Genomic DNA, 21,769 nt, shown 5'->3' with positions numbered 1-21,769 from the left:
CGTATGCCCAGCACAGTTCACGTTGCGGAGCGACCCTCCCCAGTCAATGCAGGCCTATCAAATAGGACATCGGTACAATTAAGACTTTCCTGCATGACCACGAATAGTTTGCTCTAGCCTTATTACTCGATAAGATTCGAGACCCCGCATGCTCGGCCGTCGCAGCAAAAAGGGCGTTGTCCCTTCCACTCACGACATACATCCCGCATCTTGATGTCAAAGCGCATCGATCGCAATGGAGGAACCAGCGATGCAGACTCTCTTCGCGACGGCAGCGGCGCTGGGCGTCATCGTACATCTGTTGTTCTTCAAGCGCTTCGAGATTGATACACATCCTTTACTTTCATTTGTCGTGTTCAATCTTGCGCCGTTTGCGTTGCGGCATACTCTCTCCACTACACCGCTCCTCTCATTCTTACTGACGGCGACTTTTACCATATTTATGTTTGCATCTATTGCTCTTTATCGTCTATATTTCCATCCTCTTCGTCACTTTCCCGGACGACCTCTCGCCAAGCTAACACAGCTTCACTCACTGGCCCTCACCGCTGAAAGTGGTCTGAAATGGCATCGGGTTGTCCAGTCACTGCACTCCGAGTATGGAGACTACGTGCGAACCGGACCACGTGAATTGTCAGTCGCAGATCCGGCTGCGATGAGTTACATTTTAGGATATGGAGCCAAGCCTGGAAAAGGTCCAGTGTATGACTCCATGGAGGAAAGCGTGAACACGACGAGAGACAGGGAATTTCATACGCAACGGAGGAAAATTTGGGATTCGAGCCTGAGGACTTGTACGTGCCACAAGATTATATTTGAAAGGCTCTGAGTTGATTGGATTGTAGTGGTCTCGACATACGCCCCTCAGATCGAGGGCTTCACCAGCACATTGCTGACAAGCATACGATACAGCATAGGCACACCTCTCAATGTCAACAGTTTAGCGTTGCACTATAGCTATGATGTTGCCACGCAATTGGCATTTGGTCAGGCAGGAGGCTTCATCAGTGGCAACCAGAGCGAGACTGCGAAGTCAGTGATGGCGGGTATCAAGGAGGCGACATTTGCATTGGGGCTACTTTACCACGTACCATGGATCATGACACTTCTGACCACCTTCGCTTTCTTGCCTGGTCCCATGAAAGGCTGGAATGATTGGAGTGAGAAAATGCTGAAAGAGAGAAAGCAGGTATGTCTATCCTCATATCTCGGCGGATTTACCTCGGTCGAATATTGAGGCCATGAACGCTGATCATGGATCAAACAGAGAGGAACAGAAAAGCCTGATCTGATGGGATATCTGATCGCCAATACACCAGACACAAAGAAAGGCAACAATCTTCTATTTGCAGAATCCCGTGTAATAGTGGCGGCAGGCAGGTCAGTCCCCCTCACTTCCTCACAGGTCTTGTACTCTGACATCCCGCAGTGATACCACAGCCACAGCTCTAACAACGCTATTTACACTCCTTGCTTCTTCGCCAAATATAGTCTCCCAAATTCGACAAGAAATAGACCCCAAACTCTCATCCACCCCACCCACGTTCTCCTGCTCCACAAGCTACCACGTCCTCGACTCAATCATCAACGAAACGCTCCGCCTCTACCCACCTACCCTCTTCGCCTCCCAACGCACCAATCTCAACACGCCCCTCCTCATCTCATCCTCCCCACTAAACCCTAAATCCCACTCCATCGAAAATAGCACCTTCATCCCTGTCGACACGATCCTCTCCATGCCAACATACACTCTTCACCGCGACCCGAGGAATTTCTCACGCCCAACGGAATTCATTCCCGAGCGATGGACGACGAAACCAGAATTGGTGGTAAATAGACAGGCGTTTGTTCCGTTTTCGACGGGAATGACGAATTGTCCGGGTAAAAATCTGGCGATGATGGAGTTGAGGGATGTGGTTGCAAGGACGGTTGGGGAGTTTGATTTGTGTTTGAAAGAAGATGTGGCGAGGGGGTTTGATATCGAGAAGTTTATGAGGGGGACGAGGGATTGTTTTATGGCGACTGTGCCAGATGTGGATGTTATTTTTACTCCGCGTAGAACCGGAATTTGATAATCAGTTCGCTTGAGGGAGAATACCCGGGGACAGTATGAGAATTTCACGTTGAAATCCACACCCATATTCATACATTGGCCAAGCCCTTTAACATGTCCACTTCAGCTCGCTCAACTGCCTAAGTCCTACTCTAGAAACAAGTCCACATTACTCGAACTATCACCCTCCAACCTCGAAATCTCCCGCTTCAGCACATCCGCCTTGAACAGTCTAAACGCCTTCTCAATCCTCGCCTTACTCTCCGGGTCACTCGTAATCGACCTCTTAGCCGCATACGATCCACTAAGCAATCCAAGCTCCCCACCAATAAACAGGCCCCCGGCCGAGAAAAGCATGTACGCTGCGAAGTCACCAAGGGTGGTTGGTTTTAACAGCGGTGTGATATCTGGGATAGGTTCTATTTCTCATTAAAACGATTGTCCTCCGAATTTACAACACAATGATAAATGAAAGGAAATTGGAGATCACTAACCCGTCCTTCCACCCGCAAACTGAACATGAGTCGGCTTCTCCATCGCTCTGAAAGCCTTGAAATATCCTGCTCTCGCACTCCTCACTCTAAAAGCCAAAAACGCACCAAGACTGAGACCGACCAGTGAGCCAACTGTGGTGAAAGTTCCGAATTTTTGGGCGGCGCTGTTGAGGGCATCGCGGTCGGATTGCTGGAGGTCGTGCTTCATGTGATCTTCTGCTAGCTGGGCCATTTCCTTGCTCGCATTCTTGCGGGAGATGGCGAAGGATTGGAAGGACATTTTGATGGGTGACTTGGAATGACTTGGAAGGGTTGAGATTGAGAATGATTAGGAGAGATTAGTATGTCTAGAGGAAGAAAATTGCAATGGAATTGAGATTTTGGAGGCTAGGCGAAGTAGGTATTTCGTGATGACGTCGATGGCAGGCCCGGATGCACATCACGTGAGTATCATCTAAATCAACACTTACCTAAGTGCGGAGCACCTAGGTAGAAGATCAAATTTTCGTGTTAAATTCACAAGTAAGCTCGGGACCAAAGCGCTCATCCAGCAGCTCATAAATTTCAGACTTTGGATATACACCGGGTAAATGAGAATGGGAGTGACGAGTCAAAGTCATATGTTCGGCAGGAACGCCAGCATTCAGTATTTCACGACTTCCTATCAATAGTAAGTTTTTGAAATACATTAATCAGCGCCTGAGTGTGAATTGTGCATAATTCCAATACAGCCATGTATCTTTTGAGTTGTTTACTCGCCTCAATGACTTAGCGAGTAGTCAAAGCGCTGGGTGGCAGAGCAAAGCCTAAATCAAAGTCGTGTGCAACCTAAAGTGGAGGCACTGGACAGATCATTCGGGTGCTTTGGCTATTAAATGTTTTGTGATATGTTCTAGGATATATCCCTGCCCTTTACGATCCCATCTGGGTTTCTCCGAACGCCATAAACCATCTTCTATACCAAAGCTGGCCAGCTTGCCCTTTCTATGATTCCCAACGCCTTCTCCAAATGCATTACTTTCTCATTGAACCTAGATGTATTGTCAGTGATGGTTCTAGCTTCCCTCCAACAATTATTTCGTCTATAAACCCACCTCTGTCTGATTCTAATAAAGCAAATTTGCGATATCTCCTCAACATTTAAATGCTCATTTATCTATTCCATAAGCGGACTTTCTTCTTCAGCTTCTTCGACGTGTTCGCCAAGACGCTGGCTTCCATCGGGAGGAAAGTACGCAAAAAGCAGGACGATGTACCCAACAAATGCCACAGCCTGCCAGGAATTAGCAACAGACGAGGAGTTCATGTTGGTATTGGAGACACAAGGTAGCTACTTACAGCATTGCACGTGAACACGAGATTTATCTTCCCAGCTTCAGCAAAAGCAGCGAATACCAATCCGAAAACGGAAGCTGAAGGACATCAGTCACCACTCATTGTCACAGTCGGAAAGGCAAGAAACTCACTGGTCGTTAATCTCGCCACCATCTCAACAAGTGTGATAGCACTCAGAGCATCCGTTCTCTCCGACGGCGAACACATCTGGATAATCGTCCCCTTGGCACTAGATCCCGTTCCAGAGGCGAACGGCAGTAAAATTGCCACCACATATAGCTGCCACCCCTGAGTAACAAACGTCGCACAACCAGTCAAAATGCAGTCAGCAAGCAAACTGTAGCGACTATACTGTAAATCGAAATCAAACGTTTCGTTCTCATGCTCCAAATGTGGATTGGCCATCGGCTCTTCGTCATGGTCTCTGACTTCCCCTGCTAAGTCGTTCGGCTCGGTCGGGAGATCAGGATCTTTGATTGAGGAGGTTTCGCAATTTTTGACATGTCTTGGATTTGAGTATCGCGCTCTTCCGTAGGATATAATGTGTGGAAATACAGAGGTGAGGAATATACCGCGGATGAAGGAGTTCAAGGAGATCAAGTAACCGTTCTCCGTTGTGCCGAAACCGTATACATCGGTCGCATACATTTGAAGAAGCACAGGGATGAAACCAGTTGCGAGAACGCCGAGAAATACCCCGATACCTAGCAGAATCGTTTCGTACTGTTTCTTGATCTGACCATTTTCCAGTACCCAGGTTTGAGGCGTGAAGATCTTCAACGGCCCGAAGAATTTGGTGAGTTTAGTCGTTGGTGCTGCCGTGACGGTCTTGCTGGGTGGGATCCACGGAAGAGCCACGACCACGTACATAGATGATAGAGTAAATAGAGCTAGTGTTACTTGGAATGGAGCTAGGATACCGAATGTGTCGCTGATTATCCCACCGAGGAGGTAGGCAAGTGCTGTGCCAAGGAACGAGCAACCTTGAAGCTTCCCCAGAGCTCCGGTGCGTTCGCTGGCCTCAAGAATTTCGGCAACATAGGAGTTGAGAGCGAGGAGATATCCAGCTGGTCCTCCGATGATGCAGATTATTTGTGATGCTTGGATGATCATAATTCCCGCTGCACCTCCAGTGACCACACCAAGATTCTGGACAGCGAGACGAACGGCTGGCCAGAAAACCGAATTCAGAAGAGCGGCTCTCACGCCCAGTTTCTTGATTGCCCATCCTGTCACGAACAAGTTTGCAACTCCGAAGAAAGTAGTTGAGGCTCCGAGTAAACTGTAGGCTCGAGCCGTGCCGGCTTCAATGGCGTGGTTATCACAACGATCGCCGTGAGATGGCTCTGGATGATTCGTATAATATGCCTGGCATGTCATCAGACGAAAGACAAAGAGAAGCCTGTAATTGAAAGTGAGCACGTGTATCTACACGGATGGTCTGGGCAAACATACGGAACCTGCGTCACGCCAAACGACAGCGATACGACGAAGCCACACAGTAAGGCTCGATATAACACAGATTTACCATACTTGACAGGTTCTGGGGGCGTTTGTGATATGAGAGGGGTTGTTTCATCTGCCTTTGTGGCATTTGGATCAAATACAGTCATGGCGAGCTGAAGAAAGAAAAAGAAGTTAAAAACGCCCAGAAAATAAAAAATGATGTATTGTTATCGGTGAGGAAATCGTAGAGTGGGGTTACGGAATAGATGCCGGAAGACGGGCAATTCTCGGGCGGGGCATGCGTGCCGATTACAGTACTGCTTGGGTATTCGCTGGCCAGTCTTTGATTTCCTTGCACCATTTGGATAGTGGCAAATGCACAAGTAGATCTCTGTGAAGTCATGAAAATCTTTTGCAATCAGTATATCAGCTACAGTTCCATGACTTATCAAGTCCCAAAAATAACCTTACACTTGGCTCGGCAGAATCTATGTAGCTTGCTCGGTGCAGGTGGCGACATAAGCGAGCATTAGTGAAGATCGTCAGAGGCTCTGAAGACATTCTATATTTTGTTAACATTACTTTGGATTTCGTAGAATCACAATGCTTTGAATTCTCAGTTGAATAAATCGCAAATCCCAGGTAAAAACTTGTTTTACTCCATCTTTGGATATGCAGATGATGCCGGCTTGGACAACCTTGCCCTGTATTTTGATCACAAGCGAGCGATCTCCAGGCTGGGGCTGGAATAAGCAGCACATGTCTAGGAAAATTCACAATGGTAGAGTTTATCTGAAGAGATCGTTTCTGGAAATCTGGTATTATACACTCATATGTAGTGTACAGGGGAATTACAGGCCAAAAGACAACAGAATAACTTTACAAGGCTGGCAGGTGCAGGACGCTGGGCGACGAGGCTTTCGCACAGAAGCGATGCTACAACGAGAGAAAGAGTACGGCTCAACAATATACGTTCTGACTTTGACTTTCCGCAGATCATGTTTGGATATCAGATACCTTAAATGAAGTATATACAAGACTCTCAAAAGTTCCTACATACATTGCTGCAGCACTACCAATTTGCCACCCACCGCTGAATCTTAGGTAGCAGTGGCGTTGAGAAGTGGCCAATTGATTCCCTTATCCGCAGCTCCAGTGTTGCCCAACCCAGCACAAGTATACAGGCCTACAGGGTTGTTCGGTGTTGCGCGAAGATATTGAAGATCGAGACATTGTTCTAAATTTCTGTCAGCATCCTTGCTTCCTCGAGGACTGCTTGAATCGCGGCGAAAGGTATACTGACGAGGTTTTGGTGAAGGTTGTAGGGCAATTCTTCCATCAGTCATGACTACCCATTGTTGCGCTACCGCAGTCTCTGAGCATGTTTGAAGTGAAACGGCACCCATGTCCTTCCAGTTCGCTAGTGGATGTTAGAAACCATCATGACAGATACAGTGAGGGACTGGTTGCATCTTACACTGGGCACCTGCATCCATGCAGAACGTAGTATCCGCGAGTTGAATCTTTCCCGTCACGTTCCCATCTTTGACGTACCACTGTTGCTCAGGCTTGTTGTTCAAGGTCTGTCTATTAACACGCATAGTGATCAGTTTGATTGTTATTGGATCTCAAAACAGACCCTCCCAAGGCGTTCTCGATACAACATGAGAAATGGAATTTAACGCACACGACAAGTGTCGTCCCGATCTTGACTGGAGTCTTCGGCACAATGACAAACTTCTTATCTTGCAAAGAAGTGAGATACACCTTGCGATATCCAACTGGCAGAGTTGTGTTGACTTGCGCCAAACCTGTAGCCACAAGTGCCACAAGTACCACAACAAGAATTGAAGAAGTCCACATCATAATAACGAATATAAAATTGCAGGCCTGCGAAATAGTCTTGAGAAATGAGTTCAGCTGAGCTCTTAAAAATCATGTAGCGTTACAGGTGTTTATATGCCGAGAAACCCCTCGGATGCATATCTATCTTGTCGATATGTCATCCTTGGCTAATTCGCGGTACCAAGTCAGGCACGAGGATAAATTCATCTCCACATGGAAAACCTCCTTCCCCGCACAACCACGATATACTCATTGCGACGTGCGAATGCCGTACTAGGTAGTGGATAAACTTCGTTTGATGAATCAATAGGGAAAAGTATTAGGGCTTTGGACATTGATTATGCGGAAATTAATGATCGGTGTAGCCTGTTTTGATTGCCAGGGGTTAAGCGAGGTCGGGTGATTGTTGAAGCTTCCGGCAAATCTTGACTGCCGATGCCTTAACGTGAGTGCTATCTTCGTAAGCACTTTGTAAGATGTTTAGAACATCTTTTCATACGACTCGAGAACGTGGTGCTGTTGTGATTGGCTACTAGCATTTAACAAAAATCCGGTACTCTACGAGCCGCAACCCCGCATCATGATGAGGAAATTAGGGTTAAGTAGACGTTACTATGAATTACGGGACTTTGAACTATAGGTCGAAATGTTAAGGGAAGGGGCCGAGGGAATTGAAGGAGGGGGGTTTTGGGTAGGAGAAGGTAGATGATTTCGACAGTGAAGGCTCAGTGAATTATGTTTAGGTACCAATCAAAACCTACTACTTCCATTCCGATTACCACTAAAGAGCAAACATATAGAAATGGACACCATAATTGGATCGAAGAAGAGAGCAGCTTTGCGGGAATGACACCTCTATAACAACAGCCTACGATTTGGTGAGTAGAGCTGCAGAAATGTATTGCCTATTGAAATATTCGTCAAACCTTTTCTTCATTTGAAGAAAGTAGGAGATGTAACTGCCACGTTGTCTCTCAAATATATGGAAGAGAAGTCAGTTTAATATCATGACACAACAAGCGTGATGGATATCCTCGCTTCAAATTGGGGAACAATACAAATTATGACAGCAGCCTCATTGTCGTGTCGAGATAACACACGCTATTCATCACTACCTCGGGCTCCATACGATTACAGTATTATCACTTAACAACTTTCCAGGTTTGCAATAGTCTCTGGTCCAACAACTGTTGAGTTTTCATCATTAAACTTCACAATCTTAATCTCGTTGTCCAGTTTCATAATTCAGCGCTGGTTGGTAGTTTAAGACAGTTCAATATCAATTTCTTTTATATCTAGCATCTCAAGATCCAACAACTGCGCACAAGTCAATTTCAGGCTGTTGTTCAAGTCTCAAACCTTTGGATATAAATACACACTTTGTTCCTGACAGTTGAGGAGTGATTTAATCGACCAAACCCAAGTCAAGATCTTCGATGTGTGGATGTGCCATGTTGAAAACCTTCATTCTTGACGGTTTCTGTCCTTCCTGTACTCTTTTGTATGTTCGATTGCTCCTTAGACCTTGTGTGTGTGGACATGACATATGGGTTGGTTGCTTGGTCAAGCCGTGGATAAGTCAGCAGTGTTATTGCTGCATTATAGCCAATGCTGTTGTTGATGAACAGATGTAGATTTTGACACTAACAGTAGATTTGACAGTGGTGAAGAGCAATCAAAAATCAAAGCATGTATCATGCCAAAAATAGACACAACCTCAGAAGATCCAAGTGTTTCCCTGTTCATGGGTTCCCTCCCGCTCCAAAGCAACTCCATGCAAGCACCGCAGAGCATGAACACCCAAGTACTCAGTTCTCACGCAATCTGAGTTCTTGTACTCGGCTCCTTCATAATTGACAACGAGGTTTCGTGTGCAAAGATGTGTCTTTTATACCTACCTCACACCATCTATCTCCATACTCCCAACTCACTTAACGGCGAGACTGTCTGTGTGAGGGAATATGGAAATCAATACGCATATTCACAAAAAGATTTACCCAATAGCAAAGACCATTCGGGGGCGGAAAGGAGGGGCGAGAAGCGGATCGACCATTGAGTTTCCGGGAAAATGGATGGTGAGTAAAGGGACTGGGTAGGATGAGTGAAGTTGGTGGATAGAGTGAGTAAATAAGACTTCGCATGGAGGAATGTGAAGTGAAGCGAATAATATGTATATATATAAACAAGCCAAGTACAATCTCAAATTCCCTTCCAAACCTTCCAAAGTGGTACTGGCAAGCAGTCAAGAAGTGACGACTTTTGGTAGATCGTGTGATGTTAAATATGTTGTATGTTATTCTCATCTCATACTCTATGTACAACGCTTTTAAGGTATTAAAATACAAGGAACCGCGTCAAATTAAAGAAGCCGAAAGGGAAACTCTCCGAAGACTGACGAGCGCCAAAAAGAAGAGAACGAGGAGTAAGAGGGAAAATGATAGCAATTTCTGTATTGACAACAACAAACACAGCCACAACATATACCTCTCAGCCCTCAGCCCTCAGCCCTCCACACCCATCTCACTACTCCAACCTAGACCATCCAAAAAAAAAAGCACTACAGTAAATACCAAACAAGACTTCTCAGTGTTGGAGAAGTATCTACTACAAGCGCTGCCTAGGAGGGAGTTGTTGGTGGTTCGACGATTGTGTTTTGAGAATGGAAAAGGCTGTGAGATCGCCTTTTCAAATACTTACTTGTATGAGGCGAGGAGTGGAGGTGAGTGGAGGGAGAAGGGGGAGAGGAAGGGGCAGGGGGAAGAGGAAGAGATAAGTGAGATGGTGAGGTGGATTGAGAGAGGGGGTAATTCGAGTGCTGTGAGGCAGGGTTGGAGTCGGGCTTTGCTGAGACTTTAGAAATAGGTAGCGTATTCCATTTCTATGCCTTCTAGATGTAGCGTTTCCGTCATAACAAAATGGTATTTCCCCCACATGCAGCCCAGTCATGCACCCAAACGCCATAAACTCCCATTCCATCTCACAATATCCCACGCTATGCAACACCACCACAATAAAACCACCTACTCCATCCCCATCTCCTCATCCTCACTCCCCTCCCCATCACCCCCCAACTCATCCCTCTCCCTCCTCGCCACCTCCCTACTAGCCCCCAGCCTCCTCAACCCATCCATAACACCAACAATGAATCCCCTTCCCTCCGCAACCTCCATAGCACCCACACCCCTCAGAGAACTCACACCACCACCCTCTAGCACCTTAATACTAGCCCTCATCTTCGCCATCCTGACTTCCCGCAGGTCTCGTAACAGTGTACGTACACGTCCCGGCTCAGGGATATCGTCCGAGCATGCTTCGAGGAGGATCTCGCCAAGTTCGAGCCAGTGGTAGGGGAGGTAGTCGGGGGGTGAGTCGGCGGTGGAGGAGGGGAGGAAAGGGGGTGAGGTGGTGTCTGTTGGGAGGGGGCGGGTGGAGAGGGGGTAGGGGTGGGGTGGAGGGGGGGAGAATGTTTGAGGGGATGTCTCGGTTTCGTAGGAGAGGATGCGGTCGAGTGAGGAGGGGAGGAGCCATGGTGGGGGGAGGATGTTGGCTCGGCGTTGGCGTTTGAGGAGAAGGGCGAGCCAGAGGGGGATGGAGGCTCGGTGGGGTGGGCGGAGGGCGGGGGTTGGGCCCTGGATTGTGTATTGTTAGTAGTTTTGAGGCGAGAAGAGGAGAGAATGGTGGTATCGTGGTGTGCAATTGTGTTGGTATTGTGGAAGTGTGAATGGAGGGGTTGGCGGGGTAAAAGCTTACTGCGAGAAGATTGAGGCTTTCGAGTCGCTGGCGAGGTACCACTGTGATCATTTCCATCTCACAGAGGAATGCCACCTCTGCTGGTGTTAGACCGGGCTGTAGTGGTAATGCCATTGTGAGTTGTCAATTGGTGGGTTTGTGTTTTGGTGGTCGTTGGACGACGCGCTGAGAAGACGCGATGATTTCTTGATGCCTCGCTTCAGGAAATGAGCCTGAGGCGAGAAATCTCACTCTGACGACAACATTGGTGCTCATCGCCGACTTGTCTTCCCATCATCCCAATATGTTATTTTCGAGACAACTTCCAGGCACATCCACGCAGATTCTGGCTGAGTGCAACGCGAGTTATTCATATTGATATTCAAGTACCCGTCAATAGACCCTTGCAGCACCGAACAAGAGCCGTTTCGGATTCGTCAACATCTCGAAGCTGATGTAGATTCTGTGTGTGGACTCGAAAGACGTAACATGACGCACGCCACGTCGACGACCTGAAAGTGGATATACCAAAGGAGATCTTGTGACATATCGACGCTTTGTGTCACTGAGTAGGAGAAAAGGAGGCCAAAACGGCGGTGAGATATTACAATTCGCCGATGCGATGCAACATCAACATCAACATCGTGGTTAATGTAGTGTATAACTTCATTTCTGTATCCCTTACTTTGTTTCTCGACTCTGGGGACTCGGGCCGGTTGATCTTTCCCTTCTTCGATCCCCAGGTTGAGTATTTGATGAGCTGGATGCTACTTCCCGTGGCAACGTGCCAACCCATTCTCGGGTACCTGCCGAATCGCTGTTGGGTCGAGTTACACCATCTAGATCATCTGGCTTCGCTGCGTGGCCCGGGGCAATGAATCCAATCCCGTATAGTATTCGCATTCTTATATTTGACCGGGCTCTGGGAATCCGGTTCGGCATAGATTGATCGACAATGTTGGTAACATCGATGAGTTCCAGCTTGATGGCCAAAGATAGATTCACGTGGATACACAACATGAGCGTTGTGTTGATCAGGTGAAGCTTGTGGTCCCCACTTGGCTATGTACGAGGTGGATGGTTGGTGGATTGGGCATCTATGTGTAACGGAAGCTTTGCGTTCCAACGGAATGGCCTGGGTCGGATAGCTGAGTTGAAAAGCGTGGAGAGTTGAGTCCAATGCCGTCTGTGTGACCAAGTGATCACTCGATTGGTAAAGGTGAGTGTTTCAATGGTTTTGAGTACTGAACGCCTACTGAATATTGGCTTGTATTGTTTCTTTGCAATCTGGGAACAGACTGAAGTGCAATTAGGTGAGTGGCTCGGCAAGAAACTAAATGCTAAGACTGGATTGAGTGTAGCCAAGGTCGAGACAAGCTTTCCTTGGATGCTTCTTGCCTTCTTGTGTACTCGCGTTGTGTTCTGTTCTGTTCTGTTCTACATTGCTCTGTCCTTCCTTGTTAACGCCAACCTTCCCCATCCTCCCTCACTTCTCGCTTCTGACCTCACATCATCGCCGCCGCGCCTCACCTCACCTTTCCACAGCACAAACTCTGTATCTCCAATTATTGATGACTTGTCAGGCACCACAACGCGGCAAGGATTCCACCCCGAGATTAGTCCCTTCCTTCTCATAAAGACCTTTTGCGTCCCCGCGAAACCTGAAACCATGCGCAACTGGGACGACGAGAACTCCACCAAGTCCCTTGATTCGTCCAAATCCGATCCCAAGAAAACACCACCCAAAGTCGTAAACATGGCGTCAGCTTCGACATCCACGGCTGGGAATCACACACTTCCTGACCTCGATCTACCTATTGCCACGTACAGGGAGAAGAACACTGATCTTACCAGCTCGAATGATAGTCGACCTGTCAGTGCTGCTCCTTTCAATGAGGCCGATACGAAGAAGCTTCTTCGAAAGTTGGATCTTCATCTTATCCCATTCCTGGCTCTCATCTACCTGTAAGCATACCGTCTCCATTCCCTCGACGTGTTAGACCCAGCTAACGATCCCAGTCTCTGCTTCCTCGACCGCAGCAATGTTGGAAATGCCCGCCTTGTCCACCTCGAGAAGGACCTGGGTATGAAGGGTCTGGATTACAACATTGCCCTAGCTATCTTCTTTCCTTTCTATGTCGCCGCCGAGATCCCAAGCAATATGATGATGAAGCGATTCCGGCCAAGCATCTGGTTCACGGTTATCATTCTGGCCTGGGGGCTGGTCATGACTTGCATGGGGTTGGTACACAACTTCCAGGGTCTCTTGGCTTGTAGAGTCTTCCTTGGTATCGCAGAAGGTGGACTATTCCCTGGTATCAGTTACTTCATCACTATGTGGTATAGACGGGATGAGTGTGGCTTGCGAATTGCTTTGTTCTTCTCTGCTGCTACTGCTGCTGGTGCTTTTGGAGGACTGCTTGCTCGAGGGATCTCCGAGATGGATGGCGTTGGTGGTAAACCTGGATGGGCTTGGATCTTCATTCTTGAGGGGCTTTTGACGCTGGTTGTCGGTTGCTTTACATACTGGGCCGTGAAAGACTACCCTGCGACGTAAGTTCTTCTTCTTATCTGTGGATGCCAATTGACACATGATAGTGCCACCTTTCTCACTACTCCCGAACGTATTGAGGTCGAGCGAAGGCTATCCGAAGACAGCGGCCTCTCCGACGATTTCCGTTTAAAGTATGTTGTCCAAGCATTTAGAGACTGGAAGATCTGGGTAAATATGGTTATCACAATCGGTCTCTTTACACCACTATACTCTGTTGCATTGTTCCTTCCAACCATCATCAACAACCTAGGCTATGCGAACAATGAGGCTCAGTTATTGACTGTTCCACCTTACGTCGTGGCATGTCTTTGTACCATTGCAGGCAACTATGCTGCCGACAAAGCAGGCCAACGAGGTGTCTTTTTACTAGGCTTTCAGGGTCTGTCTGTTATTGGATTTCTCATGTTGGTCACGAATGGAAAACCTCATGTTCAATATGCCGGAACATTTTTGGCAGCTTCTGGTAGGCTATACACCCCCTTTTCAGAATGCTGTGCTGACCATCAAGGAATCTACACAATGGTACCTCTCATCACGGCATGGACTAGTAACAACATCGGCGGAACTCTCAAGCGAGGTGTAGGTATCGCAATGCAAGTCGGTTTCGGCAATCTTGGTGGTGCTATCTCTGGCTTTGTTTACCTATCCAAGGATAAGCCCAGGTTGGTTCCCTCCCTCAATTGCCCCGCATCAGTGGGTTAACAGCAAGATAGATTCATCACAGGCCACTGCCTCCTCATCGCCCTGATCACCATGTCTTTCACACTCACTACAGCAATGACACTATACTACCGTCGCGAGAACGCCCGGCGCGACGCTCTATGCGCTGAGCGTAATATTGCGCCGGGTGGGTATACGGATGAGATGAAGTGGGATGAGAGGGAGAAGGGGGATGATGCGTTGTTTTTTCGGTATACTGTTTGATTCAATCAGGTCGATATATATTTGTCTCGTTGAAACCTGAAATAGCGGGCTGGTCAGCACTGGCCGGTCTTTGTGTTGATGGTGTGTGAGAGTGTTGCGGACGAAAGTGGTTGTGGATTGTTCCTCCGTCTGATGCTTGAATGGGTGGTATGCTTGCGGTTTATTCTGTAGTTTGCTGACTGACTGGGTGAGTGGGCGGATGTATTTCATCAGATCATTAGACCAGAAGAAAATGAATGAAAATAAATAGAATAGAGGCTCTCTTCTTGAAGTGAATTGGATTTGACTACAATATACCTAACAGTATCTACTAGAGTAAGAACTTTCTCTGGTTTGACTTGACTCCCACTTATATCGTTCTCGGCTCTCCTAACCGAACAATCCCAACAACAACAACAAACCACAACTCAACACCCACCTCCAACTCCACCCTCCCACCAACCCTCAACAGACGAATGGAACGAGTGAATGAATAAAAAAAAAGTCATCTACTCATCATCATTAATATCCACCACGGTCTTCTTCCACTTCCGCGCAGGCACCCTCCTCTTAAACAAGATATCAATCTCGCGGAAACTCCTATGCTTCATCTCAGGAACCCACCACCACGCCATAGCCGTACAGATGAACGCCGTCCCTGCCCAGACATATCCGCTCTTGCCTCCCAAATTCCACTTATCCGTATTAAGCATATAGCTCGCGAGGAAGATACACGGGATATTAACCAGGTAATAAGCGCCGCGGCCAATTCCCGTGGTGAGCGGGCGAAGTCTAACAGAGGAGGTTTCGCCGATTATGACCCAGGAGGCGGGGGCGGGGCCGAGGCAGAAGAGGACGGAGACGATGAGGCCGAGGGAGGCTTGGGCGTTGGATGCGGCGGTGGATTTCCCTACTGAGGCGGCGATTCCCAGGGCGACGAGGAAGGCGCACGAGATGAATTGCCCGTAGACGTAGATGGTGCGGCGGCCGAGGTAGGTGGTTAGAACCCAGGAGGCCATGACCATTATCCATTGGAGGGCGGAGGTGATGAGGCCGAGGGCGAAGGCGGTGTTGTCTGCCATTCCTGCTTCTGTGGGGGGAGTTAGCTTTATGGTTTCGATGGATTGACAAATGGATGGTTGAGTGTGGAGATGTGGAGGATTGGGGTAAATGGGGTGTGAGGTTCGGGTTTGGGTTTGGGTTTGGGTATGAGACGAGGCAGGAGGAAGAACGTACGCTTAAAGAAGTACACAGCCTGGTTGGCAATCAAGTTACCCGTCAGATTCTGACTGGCATAAACACCACACACGATCAAAGTCCTGTATCTATCTGTTCCCTTCCAGAGCTCGATCAAACTAGGTGCTTTCTCGGTCTTCTCAAGCTCGATGGTACGTCTCATCATGGAGACTGCGTCGGCGGGGTTGTCGTTTGCGCTGGAACGGCCGAGTCGCTTGACTGCCTTCTCGGCCTCCACGAGACGACCCTTGCGGACCAACCACCATGGGGATTCGGGGGCGATGTAAAGGAGGATTGCGAGAGGGGTGGGGAACATCCATTGGAGGGCGATGGGGATTCTGTTGGAGAGGGAGGGTTAGTATTTGAATTATTCTTTGGGTTTTGATGACAGGAATCCAAAATAGTGGGAAACAAACCTGTAAGCAGAGGCATCATTCCTCGATTGATAATGATAAGTGATACCACCAACGATAATCGCACCAATAGCCCAGAACATCTGCAACATCTGCGTAGCCGGGGCTCTCAATCTCATGGGCACAATCTCCGCACAATACGCCGGCGCATTTGCGATGAAGATTCCCCAGGGGATACCCTCCAGGATCTGAGCAGCGAAGAACATGCCCTGGGAGTTACCGAAATAGAAGATGAAGATGAAGGCATTGAGGGCCATGAGACCGCCGATCGTCGCCCAGCGGTACCCGATCCAAGAGGTGATGGGTCCGGCGATGAAGACTCCGATGAAGGCGCCTACGGGGCCGGAACACTGGAAGGCGGATTGCCATGAGGCGACGATGATGAATTCTCCCGGGTTGGTGGTGCTGGGGACGCCGAAATCCTCGGCGAACTTCTTGGTGGCGATGAATTGGCCCATGAGGAAGACGCAGTAGGATTCCATGATCTGGTGAGTAGGAGTGTTAGTGAGCGGATTCTGAATCTTGAATACATGGGTGGAAAATCATGTGGGGGAATACGAGGGGGGGAATACGAGGGGAAAGAGCTTACAATGGTGCAGGACATGACGAATGCCCACCAACTGGCAGCGGGGTAGGCCTTGACGGCTTGCAAGACGGTCATATCAAACTCGATCTTCTCTGCGTCGATGGCACCAGATCGGTTGTAGTCGACCTTCTCGTACGTATCGTAGATAGGGCCATTGTTGGAGGAAGGGTGGGCCTCAACCTCCGTTGCGTGGTGTGGCTTCTCGGAGGAATCCATGTTGACGGTTATCTGTCTGTCTGTCAGGTTGTCGATGTCGTTGCCGATGATATTGCTGGTGTCGACGAGGAGTCCAGTCAGGTTCTGATGGAACTGCTGGTAAGAAAGAGGAGAACGGGGAACGCGACTTGACGCGGGGGGAAGGGGGCCTTTTAATGTTTTTTTTACTTGGTCCCTTTTCCGTACCTGGTCTGGTCTACTCTACTCTACTTACTTACCCCGGCTGGATCCCTGTGATGGGGTTGATTAGTTGGACGTGGTGCCAGTGCGAGTGCGAGTGCGAGTGTGAATGAACAGATGAAGCTAAGCTTGCTTGCTTGCTTGCTTGCTTGCTTGCTTGCTTGCTTGCTGCTTTCTGGCTGGCACGCATGTCCCCGGGTTTGACCTACCCCGTACGTACACGAGTTGTCCGAGCCGGTTGGCCAGGAGCCAGGAGCCAGGAGCCAGGAGCCAGGCCAAGCTGGCTTGCACGAGCAGAGCAGAGCAGAGCAGAGCAGGAACGAGCACTACTCTACTCGTACCCGTACCTGCTCTACTTTCTTCAGTCAAGTCCCCGTCAAGTCAAGTCAAGTCAAGTCCAACTAAGCTCCACAGAGCTAGGTATTAGGTTGGGTTTAGGTAGGTTAGACAGCTTAGACAGGTCACATCCCCAGCGCCTCCCTCCCTCTCCCTCCACCTCCACTCACCTCATAACCCCCCCATGACCATGACCTGCAGTGCAGGGCCTGCAGGCTCATTTCTTCCGTGTGGCACACCGGCACCCCCCCCTCGCAGCGAATCACATCTAGCATGGAACGTCGCATCCGCAACGCCATCTCTTCTTTTTCACCACAGTACCATCAAGCTTTCTCCCTGGGTGTCAGTGGCGCGCTGGCTGGCCGCCTCCCCCCGAGGCTATCGGTGCATCTGGTCCCGAACCCGCACGCACGTCTCACGGCGAGCGTCTCATTGATTGATGGAGGGCGACAAGGCTAGCATTTCCGCGCTGGGGGCTGACAGCCGAGGGTAGGTATCTATCCCGTCCAATGGCAGGGCAGGCATGGCAGGCTGACGGCGTTAAAAGAGGGAGGGACTTTCCCTAGATGGGGAGGTCGGTGTCGGTCGTTCGTACTACTGTAACAGGAGTTAGCGCGAGAGGACCCAGGTTACCCAGGTAGGCTAGGGTAGGGTAGGGTAGGTGTGGAGAAGATCGGGGCAGAGAGGGGATGGGAATGAGGAATGAGGAATGAGGAATGGGCGGGCCTCGCGGGCGTGGAGAGGCGTTGGAGCGTTTGAGGTGGCTCGATGGGGTTCATGGATCATGGATCAATCCTGGTAAGGGATCTCGGATCAATCATGGGGATGAAGTGCGGGGTCGCTACAGTAGCGTTCTGCATTGCATTTCGGCGCCTCTACGGCCAGACTGGACTAACCTGGGGGAGATGCGGGCAGCTTATTCGTGCGCTTCTAGGAGCGATGCAATGGAAGCCGCATGTGGAAGCTTGGTCCTGGGACATTTTGTATGCGTTTGATTGATTGACACTACCTACTGACTGGGCGGGTGTTGTTTTCGAGAACATGACAACAGAGATTTGAGACATAACGGTTTTTTGGGGGGGGGGGGGGGGGGGGGGCGGGCTTGGGTATCGAGGGTGTCTGCAGTACCAAGTTTCTGGGTTTGTGGGAGGGATTCATGATAGGTTACTCGGCTGCGATTGACATGCTCTCCGTGAAGTTGGGAGTTGGTAATTAATACTCGTATACAGTGAGTAGGTACCTACCTAAGTAGCTGGGATGGGGTGCACTTTACCTAGGTACTCTCAGGCAGGAATCACTCACTGCCTTATCGCTGTATCCAAGGTTCCCACGTCCAAACAACTTTCCTCAATAATCACCAGCTTCTAGTTCTAGTTCGTTCTTTGGTAAATCGAATAATCAAGTCGAGAGAGAAACTGAATCAATCAATCCCTACCTACCTACCTCCGCGTGGCGGCACAGTGTTAAAACACCTAATTCTTCACTATTGGATCCAGATGACCATAGCATAGGTAGGTAGGTAGCATACCGATATCATACCATAGCGAGCATAGGTAAATTACAAGCATGAACAAGCTCCAAGTCTGGCATTCGCTCCCGAAACTAGGTACGAAAGGGGGTTGACAGTGGGTCTCGTACACCCATGTAAGGCAGTAAGGTTATTCTTCCAATCAACAGCCCGAAATTCTAGAAATTTCTCCACAAATGTCCTCAAATGTTAAGGCGGAAATCTTGGGGTGTACGAGACCCACTGTCAACCCCCTTTCGTACCTTAGGTAAGTAAATCTCGCGCATGCGCACCTATCATATCGTATCCGCTTGTGTTTCCAGTTCCATTGCAACCTCGATTATTATTGGACTCAATCTAGGGTCTCCCTCGTACTGAACTAATAATGATGAATAGGAACGAATCTGACAATGTGAATCTTGGTCCGGCTGAGGGTACCTAGCTACCCCGTACTAACATTAAAGGAGAGTAGAGTGAGGTATCAACCGGGTGCTGGTAAATCATGTGCCTTGCGCCGCAAGCCGCCAGTTCAGTGCATAATGGAGAGGTAGGTAGCTAGCTAACTTAGCGACTGTTTGTGAACTGTGGGGGAGTTTTCAAGCGCACCTATCCACTTCATCCACTACTTCCCCCTATTTTTCCAGTTCACTCCAGTTCATGCAATTAAGCGCCGCGTGCTGCCTACTTGATCATCGAGCCTTGCAGTACAGTACAGTATAGTACAGGACAGGACGAGTTAAATCTGGGGAAGCTAGTACCGCTACCGCTACCGTCCCACTACTGGCACTGTGTCTGTTTCCAGAAGTTGGAATCTGAGCCAGGAGGAACTGTCCGTCCCGGTAATGTGGTTCCCACCTCTGGACCTATTGTAGGTAGGCAGTTTACCTTCTATGGCCTGTCTCGAGTCTCACTTCAACTCTCAAGCGCACGTATCCACTACATACAGCCCACCCAGAAGCGGGGACGACAGCTCCAGATCTGCCCTGCCCTGTCCTGTCCCAGTACTACGGTTCTACCTACCTAGGTACAACATGGCATCTGCAATATGCACCCCCGCCGTTCGTGCGTGTTCTGGAATCTTGGGTTCAACTTACATGCGCACCTATCGATCACCTTCTTTTCTAGCTGACGCCCACACGAGAGCCTAACTTAACCGGAGAGCGGATCGGGCTACGGCTACAGTAGTTAAGTGTAATCTGGGGTAGCTGCCTACTAATTCCTTGAGACGAGAGGAGAGGAGAGGGGAGAAAAGAAGTCGGACGTCTTTTACCTAGGTAAGCCAGGACAGTGGAAGCAGGGAAAATGCCCCAGTAATGTGGTTCCGTAGGCAGCGCTGTTTTGATACGCCTCAGAAGAGCACGCGCATCTATCTTCTTTGACTCCCAGCTGCACTTGGACGTGGCAAATTTCCTCCCTGAATTTAGGGGTCTGTAGACGGGTCTTCCGTTTTGCATAGGGGTCTGACGATCCCGATTTTTCACTTTGCCATAGTAGTAGAGGATAATCCCATTCTCACAAAGCCGGCGCTCTGTGACGGGACGATCAGGAGACACCAAGTTGGCTTTCGTGGGAAACAGAATATGGGAAAGAGAGGGAACCTCAAGAGGTGTCCCGGTGATCTGGTTCTGCAAGTTGTACCGTCCGTTGGAAGAAAGCAGTAGATAGGTGCGCTTGATATGATACCCCAGGACAGTACACCATTTTAAGAGGCAAAGCTTACATGAGCTTGAATCCCGCCGTCCATTGCGGCTGATCCAGCTAAAACTCCCACTACACTTAGTAGTCCGGGGTAAAGCATCCGCACACCGGTGATTTGGCTCCAGGGTTGAATGCCTTGTGTGGTTTTGGATTGGTCTCGTATGGAGGTGTTCATGCGCACCTATCCCATATTCTCCTCTCCTATGTGGGCTGGACTGCTGTCCAGCTAGAGTAGGCGGCACGAGGGAGGTTGCTGTCCTAGTCTGAAGATGGCGTTCTGGAGCTGGAGCTGGAGATGCTAAAACCGAATTCCCATGCTGTATTACACTTTACTGTTTCGTGTAGCGCGTTGCTATGCCTCGTGCTTCGCTGCTTTGGGAGTGGTGATCTGATATCAGCTCGTTGCAAGATTACCATGTTAGTTCCATGGCTGAATACCAGACTTTCGAATGGTGCGCATGATGGTTCGTGGACCTGAAACACATCTAGGGATCAATAGGTCAAAAATTCAAGGTCGAGAACCGTTATGTAGTCACGCGAGGTGATCAAAGTTGTTGTGGCTGACATTAATACTCGACTTGAATTTTTGCTCTGAAGAGCGGAGGCTGTCGAGAAGTAATGCCATCTGGGGACTGAATGATCAACAAGCGGCGCTGAGTGATCCAAGGTCTTCTCTTGTTATGCTCTGTGTCACAGCAATATGCTCTGATTGAACCTTTTATTCATTACCAGTATTGCGTCTCAAAAAGATCTGGTGATTGCCCTCCTCAACACCGTCCCGCAGATGGGAATGTTGATATTGGGATTTATGTTGGAAAAAATGTTGAGGTTGTACGTGTAGTCCGCTTCACTTTTTGGCATCGAATTGGTGGCAGCAGGTCTGTACCGCGAAATTATCGAGAGGAGTTATCGATACAGCTGGTATTGAACTACACATGCGCTCACTGACGGGTATGTAGAGCTCTGCCCAGGTATGAAACACATTTCGCTCTGGTACAATTCGGCTTGATACTATACAGAGTAGTGAGGTTTTGCTTCGATCATAAGCACCGAGGAGCGAGGATAGATCCAGGCCCTAGACGTGTGAGGCGTACTTGCCAGGGTAAGAAGGGGTGTTGTATCCGATAAGTGCGTGGAGGCTGAATATTGTGACGACGAGGCGATACGGGCATTTTGTTCCTTGATGGGCTGTGGATTGGAGCTTTGCTATGTGAAATGTTGTAAATGTTGTCGTCTTG

General features: G+C 49.0%; 7 protein-coding genes across 9 annotated transcripts; 2 read left to right on the top strand and 5 right to left on the bottom strand.

Moving 5' to 3' along the window:
• Positions 1-15: 15 nt before the first annotated feature.
• Positions 16-2,993, top strand: ONS95_012643 (uncharacterized protein). The gene is made up of 4 exons (XM_058506287.1): positions 16-794; positions 846-1,189; positions 1,268-1,380; positions 1,430-2,993. Exons 1-4 carry the CDS (start codon positions 236-238, stop codon positions 2,070-2,072), a joined length of 1,659 nt encoding a protein of 552 aa, XP_058358814.1. The 5' UTR covers positions 16-235; the 3' UTR covers positions 2,073-2,993.
• On the bottom strand, positions 2,160-2,993 carry ONS95_012642 (uncharacterized protein). The gene is made up of 2 exons (XM_058506286.1): positions 2,548-2,993; positions 2,160-2,472 (listed from the first exon to the last, which is right to left on the bottom strand). Exons 1-2 carry the CDS (start codon positions 2,825-2,827, stop codon positions 2,201-2,203), a joined length of 552 nt encoding a protein of 183 aa, XP_058358813.1. The 5' UTR covers positions 2,828-2,993; the 3' UTR covers positions 2,160-2,200.
• A 176-nt stretch (positions 2,994-3,169) lies between these two features.
• Positions 3,170-5,724, bottom strand: ONS95_012641 (uncharacterized protein). The gene is made up of 5 exons (XM_058506285.1): positions 5,338-5,724; positions 4,014-5,284; positions 3,886-3,959; positions 3,642-3,820; positions 3,170-3,578 (listed from the first exon to the last, which is right to left on the bottom strand). The coding sequence occupies exons 1-4, from the start codon at positions 5,493-5,495 to the stop codon at positions 3,704-3,706; spliced, it is 1,620 nt and encodes a 539-aa protein (XP_058358812.1). The 5' UTR covers positions 5,496-5,724; the 3' UTR covers positions 3,170-3,578; positions 3,642-3,703.
• Positions 5,725-6,428: 704 nt separating this feature from the next.
• On the bottom strand, positions 6,429-7,194 carry ONS95_012640 (uncharacterized protein; the record flags this gene model as incomplete). Its single annotated transcript, XM_058506284.1, has 4 exons — positions 6,429-6,565; positions 6,632-6,748; positions 6,806-6,915; positions 7,016-7,194. 4 exons carry the CDS (start codon positions 7,192-7,194, stop codon positions 6,429-6,431), a joined length of 543 nt encoding a protein of 180 aa, XP_058358811.1.
• Positions 7,195-9,471: 2,277 nt separating this feature from the next.
• On the bottom strand, positions 9,472-11,056 carry PSF2 (DNA replication protein psf2). The gene is made up of 2 exons (XM_058506283.1): positions 10,924-11,056; positions 9,472-10,802 (listed from the first exon to the last, which is right to left on the bottom strand). Exons 1-2 carry the CDS (start codon positions 11,035-11,037, stop codon positions 10,194-10,196), a joined length of 723 nt encoding a protein of 240 aa, XP_058358810.1. The 5' UTR covers positions 11,038-11,056; the 3' UTR covers positions 9,472-10,193.
• A 152-nt stretch (positions 11,057-11,208) lies between these two features.
• Positions 11,209-14,623, top strand: ONS95_012638 (uncharacterized protein). 2 transcript variants are annotated; one of them, XM_058506281.1, is made up of 4 exons: positions 11,209-12,867; positions 12,922-13,455; positions 13,501-13,919; positions 13,965-14,623. In XM_058506281.1, the coding sequence occupies exons 1-4, from the start codon at positions 12,134-12,136 to the stop codon at positions 14,156-14,158; spliced, it is 1,881 nt and encodes a 626-aa protein (XP_058358808.1). In that variant the 5' UTR covers positions 11,209-12,133; the 3' UTR covers positions 14,159-14,623. The 2 variants fall into 2 exon arrangements, with proteins under 2 accessions (XP_058358808.1, XP_058358809.1); XM_058506282.1 differs by having other exon boundaries at positions 13,501-14,118; positions 14,170-14,623.
• Positions 14,624-14,638: 15 nt separating this feature from the next.
• On the bottom strand, positions 14,639-18,090 carry ONS95_012637 (uncharacterized protein). Of its 2 annotated transcripts, XM_058506280.1 has the most exons (4): positions 16,598-18,090; positions 16,012-16,493; positions 15,596-15,933; positions 14,639-15,449 (listed from the first exon to the last, which is right to left on the bottom strand). In XM_058506280.1, exons 1-4 carry the CDS (start codon positions 16,808-16,810, stop codon positions 14,869-14,871), a joined length of 1,614 nt encoding a protein of 537 aa, XP_058358807.1. In that variant the 5' UTR covers positions 16,811-18,090; the 3' UTR covers positions 14,639-14,868. The 2 variants fall into 2 exon arrangements, with proteins under 2 accessions (XP_058358807.1, XP_058358806.1); XM_058506279.1 differs by having other exon boundaries at positions 14,639-15,933; positions 16,598-17,141.
• Between the last annotated feature and the right edge of the window lie 3,679 nt (positions 18,091-21,769).

This window comes from Cadophora gregata (genome assembly GCF_030347475.1).
Source record: "Cadophora gregata isolate MNR1 chromosome Unknown scaffold_6, whole genome shotgun sequence".
In the NCBI taxonomy this organism is placed as follows: Eukaryota; Fungi; Ascomycota; class Leotiomycetes; order Helotiales; family Ploettnerulaceae; genus Cadophora; species Cadophora gregata.
Note: the sequence above shows the minus strand (reverse complement) of the source record. Positions and strands in the feature narration are given on the sequence as shown.

Excerpts from the sequence above, each read along its gene's own strand:
- ONS95_012642 (XM_058506286.1), bottom strand. The coding sequence starts at position 2,827 with ATGTCCTTCCAATCCTTCGCCATCTCCCGCAAGAATGCGAGCAAGGAA. Across the intron at positions 2,473-2,547 it reads GTTTGCGGGTGGAAGGACGG|AACCTATCCCAGATATCACA; the intron begins GTTAGTGATCTC and ends AATGAGAAATAG.
- PSF2 (XM_058506283.1), bottom strand. The coding sequence starts at position 11,037 with ATGGCATTACCACTACAGCCCGGTCTAACACCAGCAGAGGTGGCATTC. Across the intron at positions 10,803-10,923 it reads AAAGCCTCAATCTTCTCGCA|GGCCCAACCCCCGCCCTCCG; the intron begins GTAAGCTTTTAC and ends TACACAATCCAG.
- ONS95_012641 (XM_058506285.1), bottom strand. The coding sequence starts at position 5,495 with ATGACTGTATTTGATCCAAATGCCACAAAGGCAGATGAAACAACCCCT. Across the intron at positions 3,960-4,013 it reads GGTGGCGAGATTAACGACCA|CTTCCGTTTTCGGATTGGTA; the intron begins GTGAGTTTCTTG and ends GATGTCCTTCAG. Across the intron at positions 3,821-3,885 it reads TCGTGTTCACGTGCAATGCT|GCTGTGGCATTTGTTGGGTA; the intron begins GTAAGTAGCTAC and ends AATTCCTGGCAG.
- ONS95_012643 (XM_058506287.1), top strand. The coding sequence starts at position 236 with ATGGAGGAACCAGCGATGCAGACTCTCTTCGCGACGGCAGCGGCGCTG. Across the intron at positions 1,190-1,267 it reads TGCTGAAAGAGAGAAAGCAG|AGAGGAACAGAAAAGCCTGA; the intron begins GTATGTCTATCC and ends TGGATCAAACAG. Across the intron at positions 1,381-1,429 it reads GTAATAGTGGCGGCAGGCAG|TGATACCACAGCCACAGCTC; the intron begins GTCAGTCCCCCT and ends GACATCCCGCAG.
- ONS95_012638 (XM_058506282.1), top strand. The coding sequence starts at position 12,134 with ATGGTTTTGAGTACTGAACGCCTACTGAATATTGGCTTGTATTGTTTC. Across the intron at positions 12,868-12,921 it reads TTCCTGGCTCTCATCTACCT|TCTCTGCTTCCTCGACCGCA; the intron begins GTAAGCATACCG and ends TAACGATCCCAG. Across the intron at positions 14,119-14,169 it reads CTATCCAAGGATAAGCCCAG|ATTCATCACAGGCCACTGCC; the intron begins GTTGGTTCCCTC and ends ACAGCAAGATAG.
- ONS95_012637 (XM_058506280.1), bottom strand. The coding sequence starts at position 16,810 with ATGGATTCCTCCGAGAAGCCACACCACGCAACGGAGGTTGAGGCCCAC. Across the intron at positions 16,494-16,597 it reads TCGTCATGTCCTGCACCATT|ATCATGGAATCCTACTGCGT; the intron begins GTAAGCTCTTTC and ends CCTACTCACCAG. Across the intron at positions 15,450-15,595 it reads GGCTGTGTACTTCTTTAAGC|AAGCAGGAATGGCAGACAAC; the intron begins GTACGTTCTTCC and ends CTCCCCCCACAG.